Source organism: Bactrocera latifrons, unplaced genomic scaffold (assembly GCF_001853355.1).
Source record: "Bactrocera latifrons isolate USDA-ARS-PBARC rearing strain unplaced genomic scaffold, ASM185335v1 scaffold_1104, whole genome shotgun sequence".
NCBI classification, from domain to species: domain Eukaryota; kingdom Metazoa; phylum Arthropoda; class Insecta; order Diptera; family Tephritidae; genus Bactrocera; species Bactrocera latifrons.
This window is the reverse complement of record NW_017534525.1, coordinates 7154-33019: the sequence shown is the minus strand read 5'-3', so window position 1 is coordinate 33019 and position 25866 is coordinate 7154. Positions and strand designations below refer to the sequence as shown.

Here is a 25866-nt window from a genome sequence, read left to right as displayed (position 1 = left end):
AATAGAACGAAATAAAACTTGCAAGAGTAGTGCCTTTGAAGTATGTCATCTTGTGACCAAAAATTGTTCAAATCGAACTAAAACGGTTCAAGCTTCTAGGTCCCGAATACCCCAGTGGCAATAGTTGACATTTTACCAAAAATACCGGTTAATGTAAGATATATATGGTTGAAATTTGTAAAGAATCCATTCCTGATAGCCTAGGGTTACCATGATCCCCAATTTGTCAGGGAATTCCCTCATTTTGTCCTTCGGATGATTTTCGTGAAAATTCTCTGATTTTCGTGAAAAATGCACTGATTTTTTTAATCATTATTTTTTTTGAGCGAGTGCACGAAATTGTATGTCACACACATGTCTCGACAACTGAGACCGATATGGTAACCCTACAATGACATTTTGAAGCTTTTCGTGCTAAAGTAAGAATAATGTTTTTTTCACCGTTGCCTGAAGCACGATTTTTCATGAGACATTGTTTATTTATTCTACTAGGAAACAGTAATAGTTCTTAAACATCAATGGTGCTTCCTCATCCGATATAAAGTTCCGCTCTGGCTTCTGAGAAGCAAATGGATTTAGAGCTGGTGGCATAATAACATTAATTCTTCGACTGGATTCTAGAATCAATCTTGAAATATCGAGTGGCCCCTCATACGCCGTATATGATGTAACGACAATGGGGCACTTTATATTCGTGGCAATACGTATAGTTTCAGGCCAAGTATCCTCCATTTGAAAACCATTGTAACGATATAAGCCAGCGTTGAAGAAGCAAACTGCAAAGACAAGTTTCAAATTAGTTTGGAAATACTTATGTATTTATACGTGTAATATATAGTCGACTTACTTAAATCGGGTGTCATGAATGTAGGCAAGTTGAAGTAATCATGGTACAGTTGGTTTTGAAAACTGTAACTTACCACGCGCTGTGTTTTACGACAAGACCTGCAACATCTGAATATTTACGAACATTTTTTAAGTGTTTGCTTTTAAGTAACGGAAGAAATGATTTCTATATTTACTTCGTTTTCGCCAATTGTTCAAAGGGCACATTACTTTGATTTAGCTCCGGACCGACAAAAACCACATTTAGTTTTTTGGTATTCGGATTAATATGTAAGAAGAATAGTTCCCATTTGTGTAAAACATCCACTTCAAATTCGATTTCAGCACCTGTTGAAAGAAAATTATAGTCAATTATGAATGGCGAATGCGACGTCCGCTTGACAGACAGAAATTATTGAAAAAATGCGGTTGAAAAGTAGTAAACATTTTAACACTAGAGGAAAAGGCGTATAAGATATTATAGAAGGTTATAGGTAGGATGATACTTAGAAGAGTCGTGGTAATTAACCAGTTCTGATATTTTTAATGCCAATTCGCTAATAGGTTTACATGTCCTGCAAGTCAACTCTCGCTTAAATCATACGTTCATTACAAAAACCACTTCCCGAGATTTTATTTATTTATTTATTTATAAGAATATTGAAACTATAACTAAATTTCAGAACAATATATAAAGTAGAAGGTATGGCATCTGAGGCCTTAAGCTAATATGATGTAGGTATATACAGTAGTGCAAATAATTTAGGTGGAGTTAAGAATGTTAGTGTGAGTGGTAAGATCAATCACGATGTTAATTATACAGTATACTGCGAAATAATAGTATGTTCATATTTCATTATATATGTAAGGTGGCAACGCTGGTCAATAGAGGACAGCCTGGCAGAAAGAGGTGAGGAAGACAGAACGCGAAGTTTCGGCAGCAGGACCATGGATAATATGATACGAGACTGTATTTAATAAATTATACAAACCCCTAAATTAAACAATTTGAAAATGCATACATATATAAATGCTAAAATGCAAAATCATTAATTAATTTACATAAACATTTATTTTGCCAAAATATGTTCGCACAGTTCAATGAAATTTCATTTCACATTAATTTCGTCTGGTAATTATAGCGGTTTACTTCTGGCATCCCGATTTTTCTGAAAGAAACTGTCAGAAATTCCCTGATCTCCATCGCTGTCAAATAATCAGGGGACGCGTTTGAGAGAAAAAGAGAGCCAATGCTAAAAAGATACGAGTATCATATTATCCATGTTCGAGGACTGCGGTTCAACTTTGTATAATTTAATTTCTTTTTGTATCAACTTTCATGTAATAAATCTCATTTGTATTAATAAACTTTGGTCCTATTGGACCTTACATAGGGGTTCAACCGAAGAGCAAACACGCAGCGCCTAATGTTGCATTCAAATAAAAAGCCGAGTAAATTTACAGTAGCCAAAAAACGCAGAAGAACGGAGCAGAAAGTTCAAAGAACCAATTAGTTGCGGTCGAAGTAAGCAGCGAAAACAAAGCAGATCACAGCAGCGAGAACGGAGAAGCAGTTAACGAAGTTGAGATATTCGAACAAAAGCAGAGCAACGAGTTCAACGAAGAAGGAGAGTAGAAAAAAGAAGAAGCAAGCAACATGGTAAGTAGTAACGACGTTGGAGCATTATTGAAACTATTTGTGGAGACAATGAAGCAGAGCGACACAAATAAGAGCTAAGTTCGGGTGTCACCGAACATTTTATACTCTCGCATGATAAAGTGATAATCGAGATTTCAGGCGTGGTTGTGAACCGATTTCACCCATATTTGGTACATGTCATCAGGGTGTTAAGAAATTATTATATACCGAATTTCATTGAAATCGGTTGAGTACTTCCTGAGATATGGTTTTTGGTCCATAAGTGGGCGACGCCACGCCCATTTTCAATTTTTAAAAAAAGCCTGGATGCAGCTTCCTTCTGACATTTCTTCCGTAAAATTTAGTGCTTCTGACGTTTTTTGTTAGTCGGTTAACACACTTTTAGTGATTTTCAATATAACCGTTGTATGGGAGGTGGGCGTGGTTATTATACGCTTTCTTCAATTTTGAACTGTATATGGAAATGCCTAAAAGAAACGACACTATACAGTTTGGTTGACATAGCTATAGTAGTTTTCGAGATATGTTCAAAAAAGTTAGTAGTTGGCGGGGCCACGAACACTTTCCCAAAAAAATTGCGTCCAAATATGCCCCTCCCTAATGCGATCCTTTGTGGAAAATTTCATTTTAATATCTTTATTTATGGCTTAGTTATGACACTTTATAGGTTTTCGGTTTCCGCCATTTTGTGGGAGTGGCAGTAGGCCGATTTTGCCCATCTTCGAACTTAACCCTCTTATGGAGTCAAGAAATACGTGTACCAAGTTTCATCATGATATCTCAATTTTTACTCAAGTTACAGCTTGCACGGACGGACGGACAGACAGACATCCGGATTTCAACTCTACTCGTCACCCTGATCACTTTGGTATATATAACCCTATATCTGACTCTTTTAGTTTTAGGACTTACAAACAACCGTTATGTGAACAAAACTATAATACTCTCTTTAGCAACTTTGTTGGGAGAGTATAATAATGTGTCCATCGAGGCGTGCGCAAAAATTATACCGTGTTTTGATGGGGAATCTATTAAAGTTCGAGAGTGGATTGCTAATTTCGACGAAAATGATGAGGCTTATGAATTGACACTCAAGCAAAAGTATGCCAACGCACGCAACAAAATGAAAGGCATAACAGCATTGTTTTTAGAAACTGTTACAGTATCCAGCTATGAGCCGTTGTGTATTAAATTATTGGAGGAGTTCGATAAAACACCAAGCAGCGCAGAGGTACATAAACAGCTAAGGCAACGACGAAAACATACATCAGAGAATTTCCATGAGTACGTTCTTCAGACGAGCAAAGTAGCAGCGGTAGGTAATGTAGAAGAGGAGTCAGTGATTTCGTACATAGCTGATGGTGTAGAAGTGCGAAATGATCAAAAATATCCATTATATAGCGCACGAAATTACAAAGAAATAATCAAAGTATACGAATTGATCGAACCGTTGGTTAAGCCTAACGAAGCAAGTGCACGTCGATATGCAGCAGGGGGTCGTGAGCAAATTGAAACAGATAAGAGTGGCAGCAACGTAGAGCGTAATGCGCGAAACACTATGCTAGCGACAGACTGCAGCAGCACGACAGTGAACTGAAAATGGCGTTGTGAATCCTACTACAAGAACGTTTGTGAGAGGGCAGCAACATAACAATGGCCGGCATGTACACAAAACAACGCAGTTGTCCATTTTGCATGTACACAATTTCGTTGTGGCCATTCTAATACCTTGCACTTCAATGAAATTTTAATATTTTGTTCAATGTGAAATTTTTAAGCAAAAAATAAGTAAATAGTAAACATATTTGTTTTAAATTACGAATTGTTATTATAAATGATGTAACAGAGCTATTTTATGCTTTTATTTGTAAAATAACGTCTGGTTTTTAGAACTTTGAGTAATATTACATTTTACATATTAGTGGCATCACCACTATACCTCATCTCTCTGTCTACCATTCTACTGTCGTCCTACTGTCGTTGGCAAATATAGGATAAAATTGAAGTTAGCGAGAACGACAACTGTCGGCCTGCCGTCGTGTAGTCGTGCAGCTGTCAAAATAGGTTCGTCCATAAGAACGTGTGTATTTTAATATTTGACAGATGTCGCTTGCAGTCTGTCGCGAGCATTGTATTCCACGCATAAGAGTCAACATTGTTTTAATTGTGGTTCATCACAACAAAAAGGGTCGATTGCAAACAAGACACAAATGTAATGGTACTGGTCATATGGCTAAGCAGTGTCCCGAGTCTAGGCGTAATATCAACATTGTGTTTAACAAAGAGCGAATAAAGCAGTTGACAATTAATAACGAAAACTTGTGCTGTTTGGTAGACACTAGAGCAAATGTGTCGTTAATACGTTCGGGTGTGTATGAGCAAATATTTAGCACATGCAAGTTGCAGAGAAATTTCGCTACACTATTATGGTTTAGGCAATGTCGCCGCAGAGGGTGTGGGTTCGTCGACGGGTTAAGTACGCAGCACACCTTTTTAGTAATCACGGATAGTAATATCAATGTGGACGTAATCATTGGGTACGATTTTTTTAGAAATTTGTTGCAACAATGGACATCAATGGGTATCGCTTTCACCCGATTGAAGATAACGCAAGTGCGTGTAATGTTTATTTTATGAGTAGCAACAATGAAGTAGATGTTAAACCTAAATTCAAGAAAATTGTTGAACAATTAATTGAAAACTATAAGCCGAGTTTTGTTCAGTTGAACTGTCCAATTAAGTTGAATATTGTTCCAAAAAATAAGGATATCGTCTTTTGTGAGTCCCCAACTCGTTTGACAATAGCGGAGAGAAAATTCGTAAAGGAACAAGTAGATGAATGGTTGCGGAAGGCCATTATACGTGAGTCGTGCTCAGAGGTCGCTAGCAAGGTGGTATTGGCAAAGAAAAAAGATGGTCGCTACAGACTATGCGTAGACTTTCGTAAATTGAATACAATGGTGTTAAAATACGTTAACTATATTTTCCAAAAATTAATAAACGAAGGTATAATGGAGATGTACGTAGATGACATCGTAATTTTTTTAATTTATTGGTGTTTTTGGAGGAAGTGGGATTTTAAAAAACATTTTATGTCCGAGAAGACTACATTGGGTGTAATTATGAGTGGTGCGTTTATAGCATTTTTAGCTGCTATGTCGGCACATTTGCTGCCGGGTATCTGTACGTGACCTGGGATCCAAATTAATTTTAGCTTATTTGGTTTCTCTAGAAGAGACCTATGAATTGAGTTGGAGTAGAAGTCTTGGTTGTTTAGGTTTTTAATTGAGTCAATAGAAGAGAGGGAGTCAGTGCACATTGCGAATTTGCCTGGTAACTTTGTGGCGTATTTGATAGCTTCCTGAATGGCTATTAGTTCGGCAGAGAAATTTGAGATATAGATGGGTAGGTGTGCGATTTTTATAATTTTTTTGTTTTCAATTATTATGTAGCTAACTTAAGTATTGATTTTGGAACCGTCCGTGTATAGGAATTTGAAATTGCGGAGTTTTTCGATAGTTGCGTAAAATTGCTATCTAAATACTAGTGGAGGAGTAACGTTTTTTTGAAATGGGCTAGATTTGTGTTTATTGTTGAGTGATTCAGTTTCCAGTGCGGAGTTTTGGAGTTTTTGTAAGGTTTAAGATTTAATGGGATGTCGAATTGTTTTGCTAAGTTTTTTATCCTATTTAGGCAGAATGGAGTTTTATTAATTATTTTTTGAGGATTTTTGGATAGGAGCATGGGAAGAGGGGAGTAATCGTTGATTATGACCGATTTTATAAGTGTAGCTGTACTAAAATCTCTATTGGTGTTCAACGGTAGGATATTGGCCTCGGAGTTAAGGGATATGATTGGGGTTGTTTTGAAAGCGCCAAGGGCTGTGCGTATGCTAGAATTGATGGTTGAATTCAGCTTTCTGGTAGTCGATTTTGGTGCGTACGCGTATAGGTATATGCCGGAGTTGATTTTTGATATAATCAACGCTTTTACTGCTAATAGTAATGACACTGTGTTGCAATTGTATTTTGTACTTGCGAGGCATTTTATGATGCCGATTCGTTTTTTAAGTGCAGATACTAGGTAGTCGATGTGACTATTCGATTTGTATCTATTATTAAATATAAGTCCGAGTATTTTTAGGTTGTTAACAAAGCTTATGTTGATGTTGTCGTCAGCGTATGCCAGGAAGTTTAATTCCTTGTGAAGGGAAATGATATTACTAAGCTTATTGTAAGCTATGAGGAAGAGTATAACGGATAATGGTTATTCCTGTGGGATACCATTCTGTAGGGAATATTGTTGAGAATAATGTGAATTTATTTTTATTTTGATAGTTCTGTTGGTCAGATAATTCTTTATGTATTGGAAAATTTTTGGGCCGATATTCCAGAGTCTAAGTTGGTCCAAAATGTAGTGTAATACCACTTTGTCGAAGGCTTTGGAGAAGTCTAGAGAGATAGGTGTTTTTTGGCCGATAGGGATTGAGTTATATGATTGTTTAGATATACTAGGAAATCAAACTCTGATTTTCGCTTCCTGAATCCCATGTGATGACTATGTATAAGTTTGTCTGCGGCGACAAACCACCACAATATATTGGCAGTGATCTTGTCTAGTACTTTTGAGCATCATGGATTGAGAGAAATAGGTCGGTACGATTTAATTAAGGTTTTATCGAGATCAGGTTTTAGTATGGGGATTACCGTACAATTTTTGTATATCTGCGGTAAGTATTGATTGAATATATTGTTGAACAGATAAAGGAGTCGGTGTTTTACGGTTTTTGGTAGGTGTTGTAACATTTGGTAAGATATAGGGTCAAGACCGTTGTTTTGTCTTTGAGTCTATTTAGTGCAATGTCTAACTTCAAATAGCTTATATTTTCTTCGATAAAGGAAGCAGATTTGCTAGGTATTAAGGTGTATGTTCCTTTGAGGGTGTCTTGTTTACATTGCTGAAATGTTGACGAGAAGTTACGGTTTTGTGCTTTTTTCGACCAAAGTTGTCCAAATATATTCGCAATTTCCGCATTTTCTGTAGTTGTATTTCCATTTAAGAGTTGGGTATCGATACAATGAATTGAATATCTGGGTTTTAGTCCGCAGAAGGAGCGAATGGTTGCCCATACTTTTCCTGGTTGTGTGTGCGGATTAATATTTGAGGTGAATTGACTAATAGACTCTGCTTTTGCTATCTTTATGTTTCGCTTGAATTTTGCTTGAGCCTTCTTATATTGAATTATATTGTCGTTCGAGATGTTTCTTTTTAATTTATTCCAATGCTGATTTTTAATATTTTTAGTTCTTGTAGTGTGTTGTTCCACCATGGGACTGTATATTATCTTTTGCTTGATGTTTGGAGTATGGATTCATTAGCGGCTTGAAGTAAGATCCTGTGGATGTTTGCAGTTTCTTTGTTGATATTCGTGCTAACCGGTCTATTGTTGCTAAAATGGCTTGCTAGGAGGTGAAACTGGGTACAGTTTACTTTATTTAGATTGAATTTGGGGCGGTTTGGGACTATTTAAATGTTATTGTCAGGGAAGAGAGTAATTATTATAGGGAAATGGTTTTCCAATGGCTTTGAATGGCGATGATTGGGGATGCGATTGATATTTCAATGTGTGTTAATGTGTGGTGGGTGGAGTAGTGGGAAGGCGAACCGTCGTTTAGGAGTGTTAGTAAGGATTGTGTTACGAATTTGGAAATCGTTTTCCCTCAGATTGGATGATAACGTGTGTTTCTTGGAGAGAAACTATTTTCGTAGAATGTGATTTTAACAATAGTTGTAGGTCGATATAGATATTTGTGTATCCTTTTATATTGCATTGGAGTATAGTAAGTGACATGTTAGTGTATTGTATTAAATATTTAAATGAATGTAATAGTATTCAGGTGGTAAGATAATTAGTAATACGATAATATATAGAAAAAGAAAAAAGAAGAAATATGTGCAAAAATTACGTTTGCAAGGTAAAACGACAGGCGAAATTGTTAAATTGCTGAAAGACATTGATGTAAACCGGAGATTTGTCCAACGCACTGTGGCTCGATTTAAGAGAATTTTAAGTATTTAAATATACAAAAAAACCTGGACGAAAAAGAAGTATAAGAACACCTGAGCTGGTGAAGAATGTGCCTGAAAGGATAAGCGAAATTGTGCTAAGCTCGAAATCTAGCTAAAGAGCTGAAGGTGAGCCGGAAAACCATCCGAAATGTTTTAAAAGAGGACTTGGGACATAAACCTTACGAAAGGAAGAGGATTCATGGCCTTACGGAGATAAAAACTATTCATATTGCAAAAAAGTCGCAATCCCCAGAATGATCGCGTGTATGCAACAAGCATGCAGGATATCCCAACGGATAAATTAGCCGTTCAGAGATATCTAAACACAACGTCTGTCATGGTATGGGGGGCCATATCCAAAAAAGGCAAGCTCCCGCTCCTTTTTTTGAGAAAGGTGTCAAAATCAATGCACAATATTATTTGGATGAAGTGATTGTCAATAATTTTTACTCTCATGCATCTGAGCTCTTCGGCAACGAACCATATTGCTTCCAGCAAGACTCTGCTCCAGCTCATAAAGCAAGAATTGTTCAGCGCTGGTGCAAGGATAATTTGCCATGTTTTATTCCGATTGATGAATGATCTCCATCTTCTCCGGATCTGAATCCATTGGATTTCAGTATATGGGGATACATGCTTGACAAATTAAAATATTTGAAAATCGTAAGATTGGATCAATTGAAGCGTATTTTAATCAAAATTTGGGGCAAAATTCCAGATGAAGTGGTACATGCCGCCTGCAATAGTCTTCAGAAACGTTTGAAGCTGGTAAAAAAAATCAAAGGTGAACGATTTGAACTTAAGCAGTCCTAATGTAAGCCAATAGTCTTTATAATAAATAAAATTGTTTAATTGTTCAAAATATCAAAAAATAAAGCGCGACAGTTATTTGGTCCACTTTTTGAAGTATTTTAATAGCTTGAATTTCCTTTTGTTTAATGAATATAGATCAGCTTCTAAAGTAAGATGAGTGGTCGGCGTAGCTGGTGTTGTTTTCTCTACAGTTATGACAGGCGGACGGGTAGCGGCACTTTTCAACAGAATCTGGTGATGTATGAAAAGTTTGCGAGCAATTTGAGCATAGCTTTTGGCTTATGCAGTATTTCGTGAGGTGTCCGTAGCGGTGACAATTTTAGCATCGTAGAGGCTGAGGTATGTAAGGTCAGATGCGTACTTTTTCGTAACCGATAGATGTTGTGTCAGGTAGTGAGAGCGATGAAAAGGTAATTATTATTAAAACGGTTTCCACAAGTGTTGAGTCATTATTGTTTTCTTTACGCATAATTTTTCGTACTTCAGTTACGCTTTGATCTTTAAGTTCATCTAAGATTTCTTTTTCGGGTATTCCACGAAGGTCGTTGCAATAGACAACACCTTTGGTGAAAATCAGATTATAGTGCATTATTATTTTTACTTGTATGTAAAGGGATAAATTTTTTAGTTTTTCGAGTTTCTGAGCTTGTGTATTTTTCTTTGTTTTTATGAGGATATCGACACCTCTGATTTTTTTGCACATGTCGACTTGCCCGCATGTACCGTCGATCACTTTTTTGATAAGGAATGGGGACACTTTAGTTAAGGTTTCGTTACTATTTATTCTTTTCATCACTAAAAATTTAGGTCCAGGAGATTTTATTTCCGTAATTTTTTGATATGGTTGGGGGAGGAACGGCGGAATCCCGTCCCCGTCGGGTGAGTCGGGGTTTACACCAGTGCGCGATGAGAGTATTAATCACTTAATTCAACTTTTGTCACTTATTTCAATTTTACGTTTACTTAGACGGTTGATTAACGAACTTACTCGCCTCAGAGCTGTAGTCGAACTGTTCTCGAGATTTCAGTTACAGTTATTAAGGCCGAACTGACAAAATTACTCAATTCATTCCCTTTATGGTTTATAAGGCGTATCGTGTGTATGGGATAGTTGCTGTGCTCGATGCATTGGAGTTTGGGTGGTCGCAACTTGCTGGGTAGTTTAAGTTGTGGTATCTGATTTTAAGTGTAAGTTAAGCGTGGTTATAGTTTTCATAAGACATTATATCGACATACGAGGGAAAGATAAGTAAAGCTAAGACCATCGAGTACTTTGGCTAAGATACTTCAAGTAAAATAGACGTACGCATTCCAAAATAATTTATACTTACCGATGAGATGTATAGTAATTTCTTCCGACTTCTTCAAATGCCCACATAACTTCAGAGCATACCAAGCTGTCAAGGGACACGTAGATATTTGACTAAGCGCAGAAAATTCACAATCATCCTGAACGGCTAATAACGATAATAGAAAGTTAATACTCAATAAAATACACAATTGTAAAACTTTAGTACAGTTACCGCAGTCTAATTTGCTCAGAATCTGCTTAGTATTAGAACAAGCTCCTGGGATATCATGGAGTATTTTCATTGGCATTGCCGGATCGATTTTTCCACCTTTGGCCTGCATTAACTCTAGCTTCTTGAACAGTTGGTATGATTTGCACCAATCCTGATGGGATTTGTTAAAATGTTCCGGCTTATCGCGACAGTACGCGACCTTGAAAATTATTAGTAGTAATAATAGTTGAAAAAAATTTATATTTCAAATACCTGTCCACAATTTTCGCAATCCACCAGCTTTCTGAAATCGTACTCGCGGCAGCTTGTATTGCAGCAAATCCGTGGGAACAATACTACCTCCTGTTCTGTGGCTGTCAAAGGTCGATTTATTATGGACTCTATTTGTCGTATTATAACAATGCGATAGGACCGAAATTGTTCAGCGGTGAATTCACCGCACTTACGAAAAATTTGACCACCTTGAACAGAAAAAGAGAAAATTTATTTTTTATAACCGGTAACAGTTATGATTTTTTCAAATTATCTCGAAGTTACATGCCATTTTATTAAATTAAATATGTAGATAGATATGAGTGCTGCCACTTTGGTCTTAAAATAAATGTCTGAATATAAATGAATTCACCTAAACCTAATCGAGATAAATATAGAGTTATATATTCATTATATATATATGTACTGTCTATCCGTCGGTCTGTATGTGCCAACTTTCTGAGAAGAATACCTTTTACCACTTCCTCAAACACTGCGAAAATGGATAAAATCAGATGAAAACCATGCCCACTCCCTGTTGTTGTTGGATGGTGAGGGACTCGAGTTCTTCGTTTGCGATGGGTGGTGAGTACGCCACTGAAAGGAAGTCGGTGATGGCTATACTATGAATGGCGGTCAGTGATTGTCGAAACTTTGTTGCGTTCAACGTAATTGAGTAATCAACATCAAGACAAGAGGTATGTTTGTAGTGGTTATCGCACGAGGATTGGACCGGCGTGAATGTTGCCTCTTCGAGCTCCCATGGACCTTGAAGGTCCTCTGTTCTCCATTCGGGTGGAGTGGTGGCGCAGTACACGAACTATGTGCAGGTTACACAGCCGTAGCCGGAGCTTGGATGGAGCCTTTTAGCGCAAATGAAACAGAAACATTCTTCCGAGCCCAATCTCAACACGTGGCAACACGAATCAGGAGAATACGGAGAAACAATGCTGTAAGGCAAAGAAACAAATGGCTTAAAATCCGGGGCTGGTGGAAAAACCTGATAACAGACAAACAGCGTACACTGGTACTGCTAAATGGCTAAGAAGAACACATACCAACGATCTACCGCAACAACATTGTCGTTCCGCCAGTCGACCAAAACGGAGTGAATACAGCTCTAAGGCGTCTCTAGAGAAACAACGCCTCAGCGCCGATGGATTACCGGCTGAGCTGTTTAAAGCCGGTGGCGAGGAGATTGAAAGGCGCATGTTCCAGCTGATAAGCATGATTTGGTCGGATGAATAAATGGTCAATGCTTGGAATATGAGTATACTTACTCCCTATTCACAAGAAGGGAGATTCTGCAGTCTGCACTGACTATCGCGGAATCGGTCTTCTTAATATCACCTATAAAATTCTTTCGACAAAATTGTGTGAAAGACTTAAGTCCTTTGTAAATAAACTGATTGGACCTCATCAGCGTGCCTTTGAACCAGGCAAAACTCCTGTAGATCATATTTTCACAATAAGTCAAACCGTAAAAAATAGATCGACTTCCATCATCTTTTTATCGCTTTCAACACCACTTGTTGAAACTGCCTATTCGAGGTCATATCTAAATTTGGTGTCTATGTGAAGCTCATACGTCTACGCATGACGTTGAGCACAACCAAACTCCATTAAAATCGGGAAAGATCTCTCCGAGCCATTCGATACCAAACGAGGTTTTAGACAGGATAATTCTCTCCCATGCGACTTTTCAATACAATGCTGGAAAAAGTGGTACGTGCCGCTACTTTGAACCTCAGTGACACTGTCTTCTCTAAAAGTATAATGATAGTGAAATGGAATTAAGCTACTCCCGTAGCATTTCATTTTGCTATTGCTACCGCTCTCACTTTGTCGGTAGCCACCGCAGAGCCATAGCATGACAATGTAAAAGTATGTGCTCTGCTCCCCTCCGAGAACTGTAGTTGTAGCGAGAGCAAAAAATGAAGTGCTATGCTCTGCTCTGGCGTAGCGGTAGCAAAAAATTGGGAGTGGTAGTAGAGCAGAGCTACTAAAAATTTTCATTTGCTACAACTCGGCATGTGTTTGTTGTTTTTTATACTCTCGCAACAAAGTTGCTAAAGAGAGTTTTGTTCACATAACGGTTGTTTGTAAGTCCTAAAACTAAAAGAGTCAGATATAGGGTTATATATACCAAAGTGATCAGGGTGACGAGTAGAGTTGAAAACCGGATGTCTGTCTGTCCGTCCGTCCGTCTGTCCGTCCGCCCGTGCAAGCTGTAACTTGAGTAAAAATTGAGATATCATGATGAAACTTGGTACACGTATTTCTTGGCTCCATAAGAAGGTTAAGTTCGAAGATGGGCAAAATCGGCCCACTGCCACGCCCACAAAATGGCGGAAACCGAAAACCTATAAAGTGTCAGAACTAAGCCATAAATAAAGATATTAAAATGAAATTTTCCACAAAGGATCGCATTAGGGAGGGGCATATTCTGAAGTATTTTTTTTGGAAAAGTGAGCGTGGTCCCGCCCCCTACTAACTCTTTTGTACATATCTCGGAAACTACTATAGCTATGTCAACCAAACTGTATAGAGTCGTTTCCTTCAGGCATTTCCATATACAGTTCAAAAATGGAAGAAATCGAATAATAACCACGCCCACCTCCCATACAAAGGTTATGTTGAAAATCACTACAAGTGTGTTAACCGACTAACAAAAAACGTCAGAAACACTAAATTTTACGGAAGAAATGTCAGAAGGAAGCTGCATCCAGGCTTTTTTTTAAAATTTAAAATGGGCGTGGCGTCGCCAACTTATGGACCAAAAACCATATCTCAGGAAGTACTCAACCGACTTCAATTAAATTCGGTATATAACATTGTCTTAACACCCTGATGATATGTACCAAATATGGGTAAAAACGGTTCACAACCACGTCTGAAATCTCGATTATCACTTTATCATGCGAGAGTATAAAATGTTCGGTGACACCGGAACTTAGCCCTTCCTTACTTGTTTTTTTCTGTTTTTGCTATTTTCTGTCATCTATAGTATGTATATTCTAATATATAAAATTTCCATGGCACAATGTTAGTTACCGTAATCCTCTGAAACGGCTTTACCGATTTTTAAAAAATTTTACATATATGCGAATTCAGTAGGTCTGAGAATCGGCTACTATCTATTTTCCAAATTGGACAATTCCAAAAAATAACTTTTTTCCGCATAAATTTTTAAAATTTTTTTGGTTTGTTTTGTTTTTCAATATAATATTTTGATTTGTAAATTATTTGAATCGTTCAATTTCGGTGGAATGCTGTTTTATTCTTGCTATTCAAAAGAAAAATTAGTGAAAACTTTATGTGTGTTCCGCACTAAGTGATCATTTACAGATTGAAATTTGCTACAAAGCCAGGGAAGAATTTAGTATACCGTCCCAGGATTTCAAGGATAAAAAGGATATGGTCGGATAGAGGAGATTTTGCAATACTTTAATTACATATTTTCTCTACTTAAAATTAATTTTGCACTTAAATTTTTAAATTTTATATACAATAACACATCACTTATTCATTTGCACACATTTATTTTATATAATATAGTGTAAAAATTGCTTTTAATGTACATTTAAATTATTGTTGAAATATTATTATTTTAGAATAACAAATGAATTACAAATTGTCAAATAATCAGTGTTACCATACTAAAATATTTTACAAACTAAAACAAAAAAAATGATAAAGAAATATTATACCCTAAATATAGGAAACATAATCTTGATAAGGTTTAAAAAAATATATAAAAAATTTTAGGGGCCTGAAGGCCGCCAATATTACCGAAATCCTGGGACGGTATACTAAACCGACCCCAAAGCCATGAAGAGGTCGCGCTAATATCGGTCGGCGTCCTTTTTGCCATCAACGTATGGTACCCCAAGACACACGAACTACTTGAGTACTCCCAGCAAGCGATCATCACGATAGTACAGCATGACTTTTCAAACAGCAGCTTCGATGTTTGATGGACTTTATTTTGAAGCAACGTATACATATGTGGTGCTGCTGTGCTAAATGTACTCTGTTGAGTGGCAAAAGAGGAGTTTTTCCACACGCATACATGCATTCTTCTTTGGATGGTGGATGGTGGCTGCACCAGATCAAATTGATGAATTGATGATCCCTGATGCAGAGAAAGATCCGGTATTATACAAACTGATGAAAACCAATATGGTTCATAGACCTTGCGGTTACCACACTCCCAATTCATATCAATTAATGTTTAGTGAAATCGATCATATAAGTTTGCAAGTCCTCACCAAAGAAAGCGACATGGCGATTATTGATTACTGATATTATCAAATAGGTCGATACATGAACAGTAATGAAGCGCTTTGTAGGGTATTTACTTTTGCAATTAGCAAACGGAAACACCGCCAATTACAAAATTTCACAATGACGAGTTAGGTGCGTCAGTGACCCGTTTGCGAAAAAATTGCTTTATTCGGAAATGCCTTGATATTATACATACAATGCATCGTCGAAGAAATGTTTACAAAGAAAACAAGGTCAACAAGTAGATGGATATTCATTTGTGTTCTCAACTAATGCATTGGGATGAATTTACCCAACCGAAAAACGATGATTGCTTCTGTGAATGGTACGGTGTCTGCAACTTTTTGAGAAGCATGCCTGCAATTATAATTGCTGGAAACTAGTAATCGCTGGAATCAAATGATGGACGATGCGATAACTACTTGGCATGCCACTGAAGGTCGCGCACTTATCGCGATGATCATTTCAACATATCAGCCTTCAAATCTGCGTCAATTATGACGAACCAAATTACATTGCCGAAGACATTTTGCATCGTATTCGCTAATAATTGGAAATGGAATTGGAAATGGATCATCTTGACAATGAAGACGAAGTCGTGAATTATAAAGTGGAATTTCGAAATACTTTGGAAAGGCTTGGTATGCCGCCGCATCATTTGCGTCTCAAAGCTGGATCTGTCATTATTATGTTTCGCAATCTTCATGCGCCGAAACTGTGTAATGGAACCCAACTGATTCTGACGCAACTATCGATTACAAGGGACCGAATGCTTGATTCTACGAATTCCTTTGAGTTCCAACGATTTGCCATTGCAGTTCAAACCTATACAGTTTCCAGTACACATTTTTCATACTTGTTAAATAAAAGATATGATTTCAACTCCCATAATTTAATATTCAAGCAATTGCTAATAAAAATGCTACATCTCCAATCCGGTTAGATAGGGCAGTTAGTATACCGGCATTATAATACTTAACATTTTGAAAATAAATAACTAAACAATAAGAAAGTAATCCTAATCCATCCCACCCTAATAAGATAAGGACATAGGATACTTTATGTTAAAGTTCAATACAACTCATAAATACAAACATTATATTTGAAATCATAAGCATTTGACTGTCGAGTGTCGGGAGATTTATAAGTTTTAAACGATTAGTGTAAAGGGGAAGATTTAAACTGGGATCCCAATGCAAATGATTTAAGGCAAAAAGTAAAAATTGTTTTTGAACGGACTCCAACTTATCCGTATTGACTTGGTAACTAGTGTTCCAAACCACAGAAGCATACTCTAATATAGGCCTCACCAGAAATGTAAAAAGAATTTTTTTGGTAAGCGGATCTCTAAATTCTTTAGACCAACGTTTAACAAAACTAAGAGCACCTTTAGCTTTAAATACCGTGGAAGATACGTGAAGATTAAAATTTAGTTTGGGATCCATAGTTACTCCCAGATCAACAAAACTGCATACTTGCTCCAACCTAAAGTTTTGTATTCTGTATGAAGTAGGGTCTTCAGATCCACGCGAAAAGCACATCGTTTTACATTTTTAAAGGTTCAATGGCATGTCATTCCTATCACACCAAGAAACTAGGTTGTTTAAGTCTAATTGGAACTAACATCTTTCGCTGTTTGAAGTATGTATATTTTTTAAAAAGTTTTACATCGTCAGCACATAATAAAACTTTTGAAAACTTAACAGCAGATGATATGTCATTAATAAATAACAAGAACAGAATTGGACCAAGATGGCTACCTTGAGGAACGCCTGAAGGAACATTGATTATGTCAGAAAAAGTATCGTTAAATACGACTTATTGAATTCTGTTATTAAGATAAGAAGCAATAGAAATATTGGTTGAAATCCGAGGATATCAAGTTTATTCAAAAGAATTGAAAGGGATACTTTATCAAAAGCTTTACTAAAATCTGTGTATATAACATCAGTATTCCTATTTTCTCTAAAGCCCGTTGATACATGTGATACAAATTAGTTATTGTAGCTTTCCCTCTACGAAAACCGTGCTGAGAACAAGAAATTAGTGGAGAGATTCGGAAGGTTATGTCTTCTGTTATAATTGCTTGAAAAAGTTTAAGTATTGCAGACAACTTTGCTATTCCCATATAGTTTTCAATAGATGATCTAAATCCACTCTTATATAAAGGAATTATAAATGACCTTTTCCATATGGAAGGAAATAAGCCTTGCATAAGAGATGAATTAAATAGTTTTGTTAGTGGTTGGTATATATATTTGGCACATTTCTTAAGAAAGCATGAGGGAATAATATCTGGGCCATAATTGTATGATTGTTTTAACATATATAACTGATATAAGACGTCTGCTTCGGAAATGGTAGGTGCATTAATGACAGAAATCAGACATAACTTGTGAATTGAAGAATGAACAGCAAACAAGACGCCACCTCCTGTCGCTGTTGAATATTTCATTATCAAAATTGAGAGGCTTTAGCCAAGTCTTTGTGAAAGCAATGATTTTAAAGTTACAATGAATGCTGTTTAAATACAAATTAGTAAGCTTTGTATTAAGACCTCTAACATTTTGATAATAAATAATCAGCGAATTATTGTTAATTAGTTTTTTTGTATTTACGGGATTTTTTGGCACAAAGACCCCAGATGGCCAGAATGAGTTGTCAAGTATCAATTGAAAACTGTCAGCAGATACGTTGATCTTATGCGACGAAATATCCCGGTTGTACTTGAAATTAAATTTACGGATGTCTGTATCTACCGTTTTTAATTTCGATGAGATGTAACTTTTATATCATCGACTGAGGTATCCGCAGCAAATCTCGAGATTGCCTTTTTCCGCGGTATTACAACTAAGTTTTTATTAGCTGACTTCTAGGTATTTGGAGGCGGGTCTTGACATATTTTCCGTTTACCGTGTTCAGTAACAGTTTTCTCAGTGTGCTGAGCAGAAGGAACCTTTTCTCTTTAAAGACAAGGGGATGAAATATTAATGAGGTCAATAGTGGGTGGCGGCATTCTTTTTAAGGGAGATACAGTGGTATTTTCGTCAGACGGACGTTTACGTTTAAATGAAGGTTTTGGATTCTTTTCCTGAATATTTGGGTTTTGAAACGATTTAAACAGCTTCTCATAACGCCTAAATTTTCCAGTAAGAGTTTCAAGCTCACGACCAATCTCCTTGAAACCATTGCCCGCCTGCTTAAAAACTTTAAACGATTCAATTTTAGTTGGTCTGCATTTTAAGCAAGACCAGCGCAATCCCTTACTGTCAAGAATAGAATCCAATGTCCTACCTGTCAGTCCAGCACATTTAAGATGGGCAAGCCCATCACAAAGCCAGCAAGAAGAAAAAGGTTCCGACTCGCCTTTCACAGAGCAGTTCGGAAAGTTACAAGACATAATGAACAAAAGCAATATTAAACAAAAATATAAAAAATGTTAAATAATAAAAGTAAAAAGAGCAATGATAAAAATATTGATAACTGGTTATCAAAGATAACAAACAATGTAGCGAGCAGTTTGAGATCCACTGTAACACACGAAAAGTAAGAAACTCGCAAACAGCTATGGACAAAGATGGAAACGAATAAAAACAAGAAAGAAATTTAAGTAAGCAATATAAATTAACACTAACAATTGCACTATTTAAAATTTAGCAACAAAAACAAATTGAAAATGACTCGGCGCAATAAATTAAAATTAGCCAACACAGAATTAAAATAAATTCAATAGCTTCAATAGCACAATATGACACTGATACTTATCTCAAAAGATCAGTTAATCCAGATATTTTCACAATAAAGTTTTAAGTATAAATTAAACAAATTCGCCAGAGCACCAAATTCACAGCTGAACACGAGAAGGGTTGCCAGATTATGTACAACAGAATTCTTTATTACCAGAATTCCATGGTTTAACCTAAAATTTAACCTAACATCTTAAACAGTATATATAATAATAAAAAAGGGGAAAATATATGCGGTTTAAATTAATATCGAAAATTCATAGCAATTGAGTATTGTAATATATTTGTAATAGATGAAGTTTTTGTAATATAAAAATGGTAAATATTTTACATAATATAAATTTCATTCATTTTATTTTATTTTTTAAAATATTTCATTTAGATTTATAAAGTCACTTGACGCAACAAGTGTAAAAAGATTTGCATTACATTTTTGATTGAATTATTCAATTAATTCAAATATTATGACAGAAAATGGCATAAAAAAAACAACAAACACATGCGGAGCTGTAGCAAATGAAAAGTTTTATTAGCTCTGCTCTACTACCGCTCCCAATTTTTTGCTACCGTTACGCCAGAGCAGACTACAGCTACAGTTTTTTACCTAACAAAACTCGGAGCAGAGCAGAGCACTTTTACATTGTTATGCTACGGCTCTGCTGTGGCTCCCAGCAAAGTGAAAGCGGTAGCGATAGCATAGCAATAATTCTAGAAATTCTGCTGCTACGGAGCAGTAAATGAAAACCCTGATTCCACCAATAATTAAAGCCAGGAGATAAAGCGAAGAATAACTTTTGCTAACAGGTTCTACTTAAGAATCGAAAGGCAATTGAGAAGCAAACCCCTCTTTCGACGAAGATATATTAATTTCTATATTCTCGTCCTATTATATGGCACAGAAACAGAAACGATGACGATCCGAGATGAGAAATCACTTGGAACATTCGAGAAAATTGTCCTTTGCAAGATCTTTGGAACCATCGGCGTGAGCAACGAGTATCGAAGAAGATGAAACCACGAACTGTATTGGCTATGCAACGACATGGACAAAATTAAGAGAATAAAAATTAAAGAAATCACTGGTTAGGCCATGTCGTTCACACGGAAAATGATGCTCAAACGGAAGGACCAAGTGCATAGTAATATGTCTGCACTAGCGTGACAGCCGGCGTAATTTATGGAGGTGCGATATTGGTTAAAAAATTTTTTTTTTTTGGTCGAACACACTCATCGCCAGCAATAATACGTTTCATGGCATCCTGGTAGTAAGAAACCATCGTTTCCCATACGTTGACGCAACACTGTTTTGCGAAAAAGTTATTGGTTTTAGAACCACTTTTCTTATGCCAAAATGATCTTTCAAAATGGTTTCACCGATCCTTCGAATATTATTTAATGGAACTTCTTTGTTGAATAAATTCACTGATCGCAAAGATCCCTGAATGTTCTTCATGTACTTCAGAGAGACAATAGTATACTAAACGCTAATGATTATTTTGATTTGATATTTGGCAGATGTAACTGAGAGTCATACCAGTTTAGAAAAAAATATTTCGACGAATGGGTCTCGCGCGAAATTTAAATTAAAAAGTCCTACTGCTTTTTGCAATAACTTAATGCAGAAAAAATAATGTAATGTCAACTTTTCATAACACTTTTTTTATTACAGTATATCACAGAAATCTATATCTTTTCCTCTAACATTTCTTAAGATTGCCAAATACTGAAAGTTTAAAAAAGCTTTGGGTTAGCTTTTGCAACACAAAGAGGAGTAAAAAATCAGAATAGAGTAAGGTTTACATACATAGTTGTATTTAGGTCTATATTAATATGCAACGAAGAAGATATATGGCTGATAACCCCAAAAATAAAAAACAGTAATATTTATGTATAACTAATTCATCCTTCAGAGGCTGTGACGACGTGGGTTTTATGGCGTCAATGGTTTTTTTAATCTTGTATTCTTTGAACGTTGACCGAATCTCTTGTAATCACATTCCTTAGCCTTTCGATAAATATAGTTCTTAATAAGCTACGCAAGATATTAAATAATAACAATTTGATAATATTATATTTGGCGCACTAAACATTATTTTGAAATTTTATGTTTTCGCTAACAATGAATTATTACATATAACAAGCTTTGAAAACGTTTAAAGAACCGATAATTGCCAATAAATTACCTATTTATATTGATTAATACGGTATTGCTAGTGTAATGTGCATATGCAATCCGTATGTGTATATATATACGTATATTCACATATACATATTTCTATATAATGCACATACAATCCCATTAGTAAGTTGATTTTAAAATTGGTGTTGTGACTAGTTGTCTTCATATGAGCATACATATTAATTGGTTATTGCTGATTTCGGTTGATTATCTTGATGAGGGGAAAACTTGAGAATCCAGCAAGATTTTCAAGATAACTTGGGAGATCTGTTGGTTTTGTATACTCTTATAATACTTTTATAGTAAGCATAGCATAATAGTTTTGCTCACATAACAGTCATTTATAATATTCAAAACGTTTTTTGTTTAATGAAAACAGCACTATTCTATTCTTCAGCATAAAACCAACTAGGGAAGCGTCAAAGTATTCAAAATAGACATTTCCTAGTTTGACCTCATTTAAGTTAAATTTTTTTATAGAGGTCCACTTTTTCAGTCTGTGAATATAAAATAAACTAAAACTAGCGAATACGGTGGGAAGATAGTCCTAGTTGACAGCGTAATACTTTCAATTTATGAACATTTACTTGCTGAATGGCTGGAACGATGGATTGATGAGAGAGAAAAACGGCGATCGCTCAAGGCGAATAAGAAATGTCATGAAAAAGAGTAAAATTTAACAACATTATAAAAATAATATAGGCTTATCCTTTTCGACATATTTGATTTTGCAATGGATAATTTGCGAAGGGTTGACAAATTGAGTTCATATCTTTCTTCCTATCCAATGTTCTTAGTGGGTGCAAACCTAGGCCAAGTGTGTGCATGAGCCTATGGTGTATGTATAGTGTACAATAACTATTTGCAGGCATCAGGCAGGTTCAATCTTTGCAGAGCAGAGCATTTGGAAGAATGCCAAGAAATAAATTTGCATGCGAAACTGGCGACAGACAGTCACAGCATTAGTCCTTATGCTCATGCCCACATATTCGTATATTCATGCATTTGCTGTGAGTATACATGGGTATGAACATTATAATTTATCATGGTGGAATTGTGATTAAACGGCTGCTCTTAAATTGACCGTGCTAAGACTACTGAAAATATTGGCAGCATTAATGACTTTAGTCAATTTTTCTTTTACATACATACATGGGTATAAATGAAATCGAACAACTGTTTACTTATATATGTACATATGTGGAGAATATGCTTTGAAGAAATCAAATAGTTTGAAGTTCCTAATTTGAGAGGATCAATAATTAGCCACTTCAAGTTAGCATTTTGCTACTAAATTGGATTATGTTAACTAAATTGAAAAAAATGTATACATATTATAGATTTTTGTATTATACATATTTATGTTGTTCAACAGTAAACATGTTAGGCAAAATCCCAGGAGATAAGTTTGGAAGCCGTACAAATTATTTCAAGTATTTACTGATAAATGTGTTATACGGATAAGTGATCGTCTCAGTGTGAATGAGCCTATATTCGATATATTTTTTTAATAATAATAGTATACATAATATTAAACTTTTTCTTAAATTTTGAAATCGAAGTTCAAATTATTACGATCACTACAGCGGGCAACGTAGCAACTCCAATGTTTAAACGCGTTTTTCTCAGAATAGTGTTTTTTAAAACGGTTTCCACTCTGAAGAGAAGAGTTTTGAAGATATCTAGTTGCAATTTGAAAAGAACATGTCTAACGTCATTCCGTATCGTTACGGGAGCTTTGTTTTTTGGAAATGTTCCTATTTTTTCTTCGAAAAACTGTCAAAAACCGTCGTCAAATTTCAAAGCAAACAAAGCTTCATTATCATTATTTCCTACAGATTAATAATCTTTTTGAAATTTTTGTTTTAGATCAAAATAAATATTGCACAAAAATTAAGTAATGGTTAATGTCATATGTTAAATAGTCAACTGAAAGTAAAATTTCGAACTATGAAAATTGAATGTGCTTTTATCCCGATATGTCAAATTATGGAAAGAAATACAAGTTAAGAAATTTCTCCGTGAATAACAATTAGGAGATTCATATACAACCGTTATATATTAAGTTTCCAACTTCCACATTGTACTGATGAAACAAAGATAGCTCATTTACCAAGTTGTTCAATAAGTTTTGTCGTACGATAAGACAGTGCCCCTAGCCGAAATTTTTTTTGGTTTGTTGGAATACTCTTCATATGAACGTACGTGAAGCTTAATTTCAATCTGTCAATTCATTCTTTGTTTACAAGCCATTTAGTGTCCCCGTGTCACAGTATTTTTTTACAATGGTAAAAATTTAATAAAAAATATATATAATTCTTATTTTTGGAAGGTGTAGCACCAAAAGAAATTCACGAACGAATATTAAAAGTTTATAATTATTGTTCACCTACAATTAGAACAGTAGAAAGATGGGTTTCTGGTCTTGAAGACGATCCACGTGAAGGACGTCCAAAAAACGCATCAACACCAGAAATCATAGCCAAAATACGGGGTATGGTTTTGAAAGATCGTCGATTGGCTGAGAAAGATTTAGTGGAGGCTCTACACATCTCAGTGTACGTGTCAGTCATATTTTAAGTGAAATTTTGGGTTTTAGAAAGCTGTGTGCACAATGGGTGCCGAATTCGAATGCGACTTTCTCAGCAACATTTGAAGCGTTTTAAAAGGGATACAGTCGGAAATCGGCCAAGAAGGTTATGACATCAGTTTTTTTGGGTTGCGAGAGGATTTTTTTTTTGTGAATTACTTGCAAACTGGTAAAACAATTAATTCTGAATATTATTGGACCAGTTGAAGGAAAAAATTCGTGAAAAAAGACCCGATTTGCAGAAGAAAAAATCAATTTCCTTTGGAAGATATTATTAGAAAATATTGACAATGGTTTTAATCCATGAACTAAAGTTCGAATTGATGGACTATCCACCGTATTCACCAGATTTGGTCCCCCGCGCTTCTATTTGTTTTCAGAACTGAAAAAATGTATGCGTGGCAAGCGTTTTTCATCAAATGAAGAGGTCATAACGGCTGTTGAAGCGGATTTTGCAGACCTTCCGGAAAAATATGTATATACTTTTTTAACAAAATCATCAACAGCATATACTTGTGGCAATAAATAAGTTGTGCCTCCAGATTGCCTATTGCATTTTAAACATTAAGCAAAAATTGTTTGGGTAGTAAAAATATTAAATATTATATAAGGGAATATTGTGACAGGTTGAATTATATAAAAGGTGATACAATAAAGTAGGAATAGTTAAATGGTATTTGTGTGTTTTATTGCATATTTCTGGAAAGTTTGTTTGTATGCATGTTGTATCACTGTGTATTTGTGTTGGATGCATGTGAAATAATTCTTTTTTACCACAGTTGTCTGCCACCTGTTGCAATGCATAACAAATCTGCCGATGTTGCTCGTCACCCTTCATATGCTGGATCGAACAGTAATATGCCAATTGGCAACGTTTGCAGACAGTTTTCGTTTCCGCTGTTAGCTCATCTTTACAAAGCTGTAAAATGTATAAAGTAAGCAGTGAAAAAAGAAGTAAATTTATAACTATTATTAATACGTACATTGCAAAGGGCGACCAAAAAATATTGCCGCGGTCTATAAATATACTCGATATAATTATCCTCGTCGTCTGAGGACTCCACATCACTTATTGGTCCCTCATGCAGTAATTTTTGTAGGTTTTCCAATAAAGTATTAGGTAAATCGGTGCTGCCTATAGACAAAAGTTACAAATGCACAACTTTTTACATAAATACAGGGAGCTGTGAATTCTGGTAACTAACCGTTTGCCACTGAACTCTCTAATTTTCTTTGCAAACTCGCAACAAATGCACTTTGCTTTTGTAAATTGTTATCTGGGGGGCTTTTGTTTGCCGCTGCCGCTTTCCCATTTGTCGTTTTACCACTTTCTTTGCCTTTGCTCAAACTACCACTACTCTTTTGATCCTTTTTATCGACCTTTTCAGAGGCTTTTGTATTAACATTGCCTTTTTCGCTCTTTTTGCCTTGTTGTAAAAGCTTTGTGCGCATCATTTGTTGCAGTAATCTTAAACCATTATCCGAATCTTTCGATGTTTGCGTTGAAAATTCACTACCAAATGTTTTTTGTTGACCCACAATATTTAACGCTACGCTCTCAGTGTTATTTAATTCACTATTCGAGGTCTGACCGATGTCCTCCTTTAAACGATTTGCTTTATTTCTTGGCCGATTCCGCTGGCGTGTTTTCTTCGGTTTTCCATCCATAACGGTTAAAATACTGAAAAATATGAAAACTTATGCAATTTCTTTATTAAATCGGTTAAACGAATGCTCACTCAAATTTCTGCATAAACCGTTCACTTTGAATTTTCGCTACCAAATGCAAATTATGGCTGCCAAACCCAACGCATTAGGTGCCCTGCCCTCACGTCTAATTTAAAATCTCTGCAAACTTCTTGTGCTATTGTTAGTACAATTTTTTTTAAGAGAACTGCAAATGCAGCGGCTATTCCTTTGAG

The 25866-nt window shown here is 35.8% G+C and overlaps 1 protein-coding gene across 1 annotated transcript; it reads right to left on the bottom strand.

The window, feature by feature from the left end:
- LOC108973832 lies at positions 1-25866 on the bottom strand. The gene is made up of 10 exons (XM_018941330.1): positions 25684-25866; positions 25150-25625; positions 24928-25079; positions 24719-24863; positions 11143-11351; positions 10891-11089; positions 10699-10824; positions 1023-1173; positions 848-954; positions 1-776 (listed from the first exon to the last, which is right to left on the bottom strand). The coding sequence occupies exons 1-10, from the start codon at positions 25695-25697 to the stop codon at positions 481-483; spliced, it is 1875 nt and encodes a 624-aa protein (XP_018796875.1). The 5' UTR covers positions 25698-25866; the 3' UTR covers positions 1-480.